The following is a 9538-nucleotide window of genomic DNA, read 5'->3' as shown; positions in this document are numbered from 1 at the left end:
TTTTTAAGTTTGTGGTATTTTAGAATAGAAATTGAACCCTCGGCTTCGGACCTTGGTTGAGTTACCAAGACACTCTCGGGTGGAGCTAAAATTTCGTCCAAACCCTCGCCTATCGGCTCGGGTTTGGACTGTATTTTAGCTCCACCCTCGAGTGTCTTGGTAACTCAACCAAGGTCCTCCGCCTCGGGTTCAATTCCTTAAGCCATCAATGTTAAATATTTACATGCAATACAGCGTCGGAATCCAAGCGTTGACTCCCAGCTATGGTCTGGGACCGGTGCATTGGATCCGGGTTAATATACTTACAGAACACAATTAAAACATGCATTAAAGGTAAAACTGGTAATTCCGGCTTACCTTGCCGCTCGATGGAGATACCTTTACTTGCGTTTTCGGATTAAAATGGCGAAGATGAATGAAAGAAATAGAATTCGGCAGATGTTCTTGCTTCGGATTATTTTTGAGAGTCGCCCCGAAGCGTTGTGAGTTTCAGGTTTTATATTTCGCACCACACAAGATATCGCTACGCCAAACCCAATCCAGCGTCGCAATTTGTCAAGCCCACGAAATCCATGTGTTCAACAAAAGAAGAAACGCCCCCTAGCAACTACGGTTGCAGACGGACAGGCTTACGAGGTCCCAAAAACTAATAAGGACAACTTATTGCATAGAAACCAGATTAAATATCAGTCACACGGAATAAATAAAAGTGACTGGAATCGCAGTTAAACGCACAACCACGGTTATCGACCGAATTATTATAAATTGACGATCTAAGTCAACGCGCATGGATATTCTTAGCAACCGCGTAAATGGGACACAACACGATCACGTGATAATGGCTGACTTGCCGTGCCATGTCAACAAGAATTTATCACAAGCGCTTCAAAAAGGGAATATGAAGTAAACACGCGATAACATGCGGTGAAACCGATGCACACTGACAATGAAAAGATGGCGAAGCCAAATTAGAACGTGGTAAGCAATGACGACAGTCGCTGTCATGCCGGAAATCGCGAGTCAAATGTGCTGACGCAAACAACGAAAGTTATGTACAGAGAATGCTGTACATTATATACACAATAATACGTTGGCCAAAATGCCAAATCACCATATTATATATAGACTATACGAGGACGCCACCTGTACGTCGGCTCTGTCACCACAATCACAACCGCGATCAAGTGCTGCCATGTTTAGAGTTCATTCGGTCTCATGCTCAATCGTTCCGGACTCAGATGTGAAAGTCCAAATACTCTCCATCCTTTACTCTCTCTACTTGATCCAGATTTGCATATGGCGGCTCTTGACCGTGAGTCACAACGTCACTCGATCGACTAGGAGACGACTTGTTTTTTCCATTGAATTCTCTTGATCCGGCCTTGGCCATGCATTGGATTGGCAGTCCCTGTGTGAGGATTGGTAAGTCGCTTTGAATGTAGGTGTATTCTGACTCCGGTCCTCTCTGTTTTATTTCGGAAGGGACAGCATACTCCCGATCCGCCTGGGAAACAGGAACAGGGTTTTGACCTGTATCACCTTGCTGGCAAGTCGTAGAACCATTTACGCTGTAGTAGGCAGCCTCGTCTTCGATTGAGGACATTCGAACTCGACTCAGCTCACTGATGTAGATATCATCTTCATCGTATTCTGTCTCTTCAAGATCTGGATGTGCACATGGCGACTCTTGATCATAGGCCACATCGTCAATTGAGCTACTCGGACTCAACGTTTTGGTTCCGTCGACTTGTCTTGAACCGCCCTCAGTCGGGCTTTGACAGGGCTTTCTCTGTGTATGTCCGTTGTTTGTGCCTTCTGGTTCCTGTCTCCGCACTACTTTGTTGGAGGAAGTATCCACTCGTTTTCTACTTCTGCCCAAGCGAGCAGGAACATGCTTCTGACGTGTGGCATCCAGACCGCTCTCAGCCGTTCTCCAGCGAGGCTGTCGTAGCTTGCCCATTGGATTCTGACCAGCAATTCCGGCCTGCTGTCTTGACGTTGAACAAATGATTTCATATTCATTCAGGTCATCATCTGAGGACGCGGATTGATTCCCAGGAAGTCCGTGCGCTGGCATGTGGCGCTCCGTTACAATGGGCAGAGCGGTTTTATGGCCGGCCGCGCGTTCATGGTGAAATGTTTTAATCACGTTGTCACCCCCAATGTCAGCGAAAGTTTGTGCGGAATCATTCCTGGGTGTAACTCTCGATTCCTCGAAATCCACAGTGTCATTTGCAGGTCTCTGATCCTGCCTCTTCCCCCATCGCACAAGCCCACGTTTCCTAAAAAAATAAAAAATAAATTGTTTTAAAGTAAAATCATAGGCATTGAAAAACTAGCCCAAAAATACCCTAGCCCGGCAATTTATAGTTAGCTTTTGAAAACGCCAGATGGTATCACTGGTAACGAACTAAATCAGCAAGCCCCACCCAAGATCTGTTACGAAATGCGTCTTTATGTATATTGTGAAGGCCATTTGGCATGTTCCGTAAGGTTAAACCCTTCATACACTTGCACGTCGCAGTTCTGTTGGGAGCCATTCTTACAACGACTTTCTTGAGTGTGTGAGTTAGCGTATAAGTAGGCGCTGCCGTTTTACCCACAGGTCTCTGTATGTACCCGACGATGTCGAGGCGTACCATAGAACAGCTGCCACCATGACGCCTGCTATCGCTACAATGACTGCGCCAACCAGACCGCCAACAACACCAGCAACAACTGTAAAGAAAACAATGGTCACAAAATTTGAATGTATCATCATTAAATAAGACTTTGACTTTTCATCAGCCATACGGCATGGGGTATCCTGGTGAATGAACACACCATCAAGACAAATCGGACCAAAGTTGCGATTAAACATACGTTATGTTCTATCGTGCTTTTATCTACTGAACCGTCGATACAAATATCCATATAAAAATTTACCAAACCAGACTCACCAATGTTTGTCTTGTCAGCAACAACTGGCGAATTACTCTCGTCAGGATATTCGTCATTGATGTCCGTACTCCTGTATACAACATCGCCGCCATCTTGGACAATCATATAATAATAATATGTAAAGGCATCAACGAAAAATGTTGCCATGTTGACATCTTCTGATTTAAGCACGGCGTAATCCATGCAGTCTTTCGTGCCGGTCAGGCAGTATTTGATCTTGAGTGCTGTATATATTCCGGTCACTTGTTTCCAGCGCACGGTTACTTTGTTGCCTTTTCGGGACACACCTAGGAGTGACGTTTGGGGCTTCTCTGCAAAATAAATAAACAATGATATTCGGTAAAATGACCTCGACAATGACCATGCAAATAATGAGAGTACGGCAGTGTTTTAAGCAGAATACGGCTCTATTGGAATCGGCACTCATGTGGAGCTCTGCTATAATGGAGAAATTAAATTGCTGACTTATTAAACCCGCGTAAAACTCCTACCTCAGAGGCCCAGGGTATCTTAATTCATAAGCCGGTGTAGCAATTTTAAATACCCCCTATGCAACATAAACAAAACTCTCTGCCTAACCCTCTGTCAACAATTAAACATCCCACGCATGATAAAATAAATATTGCACGTCAATCCATCGAATAGTCAAAACTATTTGTCCGGTAAAAACATTATTTCACGATCCCACCTTATTACTGTTACTAAAACTTATATGTGCAAAATGCTTCAAATTAAGATTACAATAAAAAGTATTGATTACAAAAAATGCCACCTTTATATAATGACAAATTAAGATACATGTATAGTTATATAAAGATACATGACCTTCAATACCTAAGAGATTCCTTCATTCCCTGACACTTTATCACTTGACATTGAAAACTATACACCTGTTGAAAGATTGGGAGCGCAGATGTGTCGGGAGTAACCGTTCACAGAAACCCCAGAAAGAAGAGGCATTCCCCAATCACTGCACGCGCAGCTCAGTTGTGTATTATAATTGCCGAAGGGGGTCCCTATGAAGGTCTAAAAATGGTTGTTCCACCAGAATGAATCTGGTCCCACATACCTGGTGTTTTTCCAAACGCATTGTTGCTGAACTTGCTCGTGTGTGGCCCAGAGTTGGAATTCTTGCTGCGCACCCGAAACACATACACGGCATTAGACTCAAGATCCATAAGTCCATAAGACACCAATTTATTGAGGCCTGGGTCAGTTATTCCTCCTTCAGGACCCTCCGAGGTCGGCCACTTCTCTGCAGACTTCTTGTATTGGATGTAAAATCTCTGCTCTGATCCACCATTGAATCCTGATATCCATTCAAGAGTCGCAGCTACAGCAGATGAGTTGACTACTTTGAGGTGTCTTGGCGCAGATGGTGGCCCTAAAATGTAACATAATTTATGTCATGGATGTTTTACTGAAAATCATCCAAGCAGACGAGGTAAACACCGATCATGACATAACTTAGGCAGATATGGGAGAAATAAGCGCATTTTGTATAACAGTCATAACTTAGGCAGATATGGGAGAAATAAGCGCATTTTGTATAACAGTCATAACTTAGGCAGATATGGGAGAAATAAGCGCATTTTGTATAACAGTCATAACTTAGGCCGATATGGGAGAAATAAGCGCATTTTGTACCCTGAATTGAGCATAGGTCTACAAAAATACTGCTTTTCTACTTATTCAAGATAGCCACATCAATATAAACCTAATGACAGATGTCTGTAAGTTATCATCTAGAAATGTCTACCAGCAAATCCACATCGAGTGCCATAGAACAGGAATTATTCGCTGTTGAATCGGCCTGAGTTTTCAAATTTGATATTGTCGTCTGCTAGCGCTGTTGCAACCATAGTGGACAGTGACTTGCTTGCATTGTCCGATTCCCCACACTACTCTCTATCACATGAGCGTACCGGTACCGATCGGGAATCTAACCCGGGACTGACAGTCGCTGATGTTACCACTGCGCCACTTAGACAGCCCGTGCAGCCGATGACTCACGTTTAACGCGCGGTGTCCATTAGAATATACATTCCCAGTTTGATGAGGAATCCACCAGCCCCAGCAATGGCACTTACCTGCTCCGAGAAGCCTAAACTTGAAGACCTTCGTGTGAAATGCGCTCGTTTTCACAGAACATGTATAAAACGTATAATCGGAGGATTTGACGTTTTTGATTTTCAGCTTGCTGAATGTTGGCCCGGACTGTATTTCATAATCTGGAGAGGAGTTCGCCAGGATGTTGCCATGTTTCTCCCAGACATAACCAGTTGCGGCCGGAGTCGGTTTTGCGACAATGAACAGTTCTAATGATGCCTCCTTGCCCATCTTGCCTACCGCGTCATATTTCAATTTGGCCTCTGGGTCTATCCTAGGCGAGTCTGCGGGTGAGAAGAAAATATTAAGCGAAGTTCTTTCTTCAATCAATACATACCTACTTATATCTGAGTTGTTAAATTTCAGCATGGATGGTTCAAATTATAACAGCGCAGCGGGAAAGCCGAAGGGTTCCATGCTCGTTGATATGAACAGGCCATGTGGTTATATGAAGAGGGTTACCCCCAAGAGCGGGTTAGATCTTCCCCCGTGTCCGTTATTCCCTTGTATCCTTTGGCCAGCAGCATAAACCATTTGCAACGAATCTTTCATGCAGACCAATCAGTGACAAAATATTGCCGTTACTTCTATTTCTTACCCTTACCAATATATCCAATAAAACAGGTTTCTTCTATCCATTTAGTATCTTTGTTTCCCTGGCTCTATGTTTTTCGATGTATGAAGAGGTACCTTTTGGGCTCTGTGTTTCCCAGACGTTCATTCAGTGTGTTTCGGCAAGTAAAAACCGTTTCCAACAATTTTTTTATGCACTAGGACTATTCAGTGCAGTGGCAACATGTAAGTTGGAAGAACTCCATACCCCTTATATCCCTAGTCCTAACAAACTCTCTTATTCTAGCAGTTAATCCTATCCCAAAACCCTAGTTACTTACACTCTTTGAAATAAAGGATTTTGAGTTTCTGAAAAACCATCACAAATGTGCATAGATTTTTGGGTAAAACTTGAAAACCCAAATAGTTTTTGCTCAGTTTGGATATACAAGTTTCAGTGAAAAATATCACAGTATATTTTAAAAAGAATGAAGAAACAAGCTTACATTGTACTTTGAGGCCAGTCGACGCCTGTCCCATTCCACCAAGGTTCCAAGCCTTGCACGTGTACGTCCCACTCCTATCATACGGTATGCGCGCGAACTCTTAAGAACTTTCCATTCTGCCTGCCGGTCTCTGTATCCTGGATGACCTGCCTCACGTTGGAGCCTCTCTTCTTCCAGAGCCACTGGTATCGCTCGACGTGCTCCGGGTTGCCGCCGCTGGTAGCACATTCAAACCTCACGAGTTCATTTTCATTTACAGTAGACTTGTTGGTTTCAATTTGAACGTAGTGAGGAACTGGAGAAAAGATGGTGCTGATTTGAAATTTCACCATTCAGAAAAAGAGATCGGTGGTGCATTTTGAAGCAGAGCAGTAGATATTGTTCATACTCCCCCGCCCCCTTAAAAAAACACGAATCCTAAAATTCAATAATCCCACCATTAATTCGTTTGATTTTAATTTCGCACAATCGACGGATGGGTAACACTGCAATCTTCGAACAGAAACCCGGCATATATAAAGCGGATTCAGTGGCCCAACATTTGTTGTCCGTAATACACTCTATGACTGAAGGTTTTTGAACTTTTGTCAAAGCTAGGATGCGATATAATGCGGCCTCTGCAATCACGAAATTGCATATTAAATAGCTATGTTTTGAGCCCAAATAAGGTTACGTCAAAAACGATGTCGCAAGTTCTCTCTCGATCCCTGGAGGGTCATTGATAGAACAATCTGAGTCCTTACACTTACCTAAAACATCCAAATTTAGTTTGGTTGGCGCCTCTTGTCCATCAGCCTTACATCCCCATTCCCCGCGGTCCGAAATTTTAACATCATTTAATAAAAATTGAAAATTATAATTATTCCGATCACACCTATTGTTCGTTAATCTTAATGTGTCCCCTCGAACTTGACAATTGTTCGTCATGGGCACCACTCCCCTGTGACGGAGGCCCTTCCACAATATCACCTCGTCGGGAGTTCCACCCAGAATGCTACAACTTAACGTTATCGTCTCACCGATGCGCGGGTGTGAATTATTAAAGGCACTTGTTATCGTTATCCCGAGAGTACCTGCAATGAAAAAAACACACTATTTTTTGCCCTCGTAAAACGGGCCAACAAAATAGCAACCGAAATTTTAACTTGTTGAACAATGCATTAAGAATATACAGGATCAAACGAAAAATGAATAATACCAAGCATAAACTAGACTGAGAAATCTTCTTACCAGCAAATTTGATTGGCCCCAGGATTGTGGAGGAAGCAGTGGTACCTGATGATGGTATCCATATGCGTAGAGGGGGAGGGGGAAATATATGACGAATAAAAATCTATGACGAGATTTATAAAAATATATGACGAGAGCGGAGAAATTACTATGTCCGGAAATAGATCATCCGACAATCGAAAGTGTATCATTTTTACGAAGCCTAGAGGTCCGACGTCAATGGGTAATGTACTAGGCCTATACTATAGTCTATAGTGCACTAACGTTAGAAACCCCAAAACACTACTCGTTACAAGCGTCAGGCGACCAAACACATTGATATGAGGACTACTAGGACTACAGGGAGTCACATACGCCCTAGTGAGTCGATCGAGAACCAATCTATCAACGGTCTGCCTTGGCTTCAAATGTGTATGCATGAACCGAGTAAGCCGAGTTATAAGCCGAGTTAACTGTTTTATATGAGAATGCCAACACACGGATTGAACTCGGGTTTAAGTGATGTCATCGAATCGAACTCGTGTTACGTGACGTCACCAGAATCGCTTAGGAGATTTTCAGAACTTTTTCAGATTTTTAGAACAAATCAGAAAATCCGAGCATAAAAACGCTTCAAAGTCATCGAAATGATCCGAATTTTGAAAATCGTTTTGCGATATTCCATGGATCAAGTTGAGTTCGATGGAACTGGGGTAATTGATTTTCGGTATATTCAGCAGTTTCGCTGGACTACCTCCATAAATGTTCATGGAAGAAGAATAAGAAACGAGAACCTAGTACCTGAGTGATATCAATATGGTCTCCACTGTAGTGTGGAGCCCATAAAAAATGTTTCGAGTGTCTTCGCATTGCGCTAGCGATTTTGACTGTCATTGTAATTTCCTTCTGAGTTGTGAGCCGTACATGTATATCTTCGAATTATTTTCTTTTCGTCTTCGAACAATGTCTTTAGAAGTTGAATGCGGATTCCTGTTTCACAACTTTAGAATGGGACGCTATGATTATGGTCAATATCAACAGTAGCCCTCGCCCCTAACATACATATATTAGACTAATTTAGCCCTATCCAATATTCACTGACTTCACCCAAAATACTACACTTGTGAGAATCGGATGTATTGCAGTATTCAAGCCAAAAGTGTAATGTTCGAAAATGTTCGCAAAAATTACTTACCTCCAAACTGGAGAAGCGAAAGTGTCAACATTGGTAGAAGTTTCATCGTGACTACGATCGAAGTTCTTCTGTGTTGGTTAAATTCAAGGAGAGTATAGTTAATTCAGACTTATATCTAGACTATCACTCTCCGTTGTGAATGACTCCATTTAAACGCAATGACCCTTGGCGATGTAGCATAAAGTTTCGTTGAAAGCGATGACTCTTGGCGGGAAACCTATAGTCCTTGTTTTCCTTTCGATTGCCATCGTCGCAAATAATCAGATAACATGACGTGTAAGTTATTTTAAGCCAAAACATTTTCGTGACAAGAATGGAAATTCATATCAAATACAAGATGACTTGATGTTTTACAGGTCAGGCAAATAATAAATGTTTACAATGAAGTGTGTGTAGAAAACAAATCTCAACTATTGATCAGAAAAAAAGTTTCCTGAACTCAGATACTAAAAATTATTGTTTCATGGTAAATATATTACCAATACGAACAGAATAATACCTTATTCAGCTCTGAACTCCTAAAGATAAATCTAAAGGAGACATACTTGATTATTTTCCGTGCTGTAGCGTGATGGTGGGCACTTTTTGTCTTTGAGGGATTTTAGAACCTCGTTAAATACCATTTCCTTATTGGCCGAATAATCGCTATTAACGAGTTACACTACCTGAGACATGTATTTTGTGACAAAAATAAAGCAACAACGAGCCAATTGTAGAAACAGCCATTTATTCTTGATAATATGTAGCTTAAATAAATATTCAAATCGAAAACGAGATCGATAAACTGGAGTAGTTGGATGCATTCATGTAGATTCATAAAAACATGTAGAAGAGAACACATCCTTCTTTTTCAAAACGTATGTAACTACAGTAGAATCTCTTTATTAAGAGCAGTGGGCACATTTGTGACCCGCTCTACCAAAACTAGGCGCTTGTCGCATCTGAACTTGACAGGTTGATACGGACTTGTTGTTCATTTCCCTATTGTAGACCTTTTGTGAAATTTATTACAAACTGATTTGGTCAC

The 9538-nt window shown here is 42.0% G+C and overlaps 1 protein-coding gene across 1 annotated transcript; it reads right to left on the bottom strand.

The window, feature by feature from the left end:
- Window positions 1-238: 238 nt before the first annotated feature.
- LOC135502389 (uncharacterized) lies at window positions 239-8673 on the bottom strand. The gene is made up of 8 exons (XM_064795183.1): window positions 8512-8673; window positions 6857-7180; window positions 6108-6402; window positions 5031-5333; window positions 4010-4324; window positions 2940-3251; window positions 2640-2718; window positions 239-2282 (listed from the first exon to the last, which is right to left on the bottom strand). The coding sequence occupies exons 3-8, from the start codon at window positions 6139-6141 to the stop codon at window positions 1235-1237; spliced, it is 2091 nt and encodes a 696-aa protein (XP_064651253.1). The 5' UTR covers window positions 6142-6402; window positions 6857-7180; window positions 8512-8673; the 3' UTR covers window positions 239-1234.
- Between the last annotated feature and the right edge of the window lie 865 nt (window positions 8674-9538).

Source organism: Lineus longissimus, chromosome 18, assembly GCF_910592395.1.
Source record: "Lineus longissimus chromosome 18, tnLinLong1.2, whole genome shotgun sequence".
NCBI lineage: Eukaryota > Metazoa > Nemertea > Pilidiophora > Heteronemertea > Lineidae > Lineus > Lineus longissimus.
Note: the sequence above shows the minus strand (reverse complement) of the source record. Positions and strands in the feature narration are given on the sequence as shown.

What these genes read in the sequence shown, in the direction of transcription:
- LOC135502389 (XM_064795183.1), bottom strand. Translation starts at nt 6,141, where the DNA reads ATGGGACAGGCGTCGACTGGCCTCAAAGTACAAT. An exon ending in GTTTAGGCTTCTCGGAGCAG is followed by an intron (nt 4,325 to 5,030) that starts GTAAGTGCCATT and finishes GTTACATTTTAG; the next exon opens with GGCCACCATCTGCGCCAAGA. An exon ending in TGCTGACAAGACAAACATTG is followed by an intron (nt 2,719 to 2,939) that starts GTGAGTCTGGTT and finishes TTTTCTTTACAG; the next exon opens with TTGTTGCTGGTGTTGTTGGC.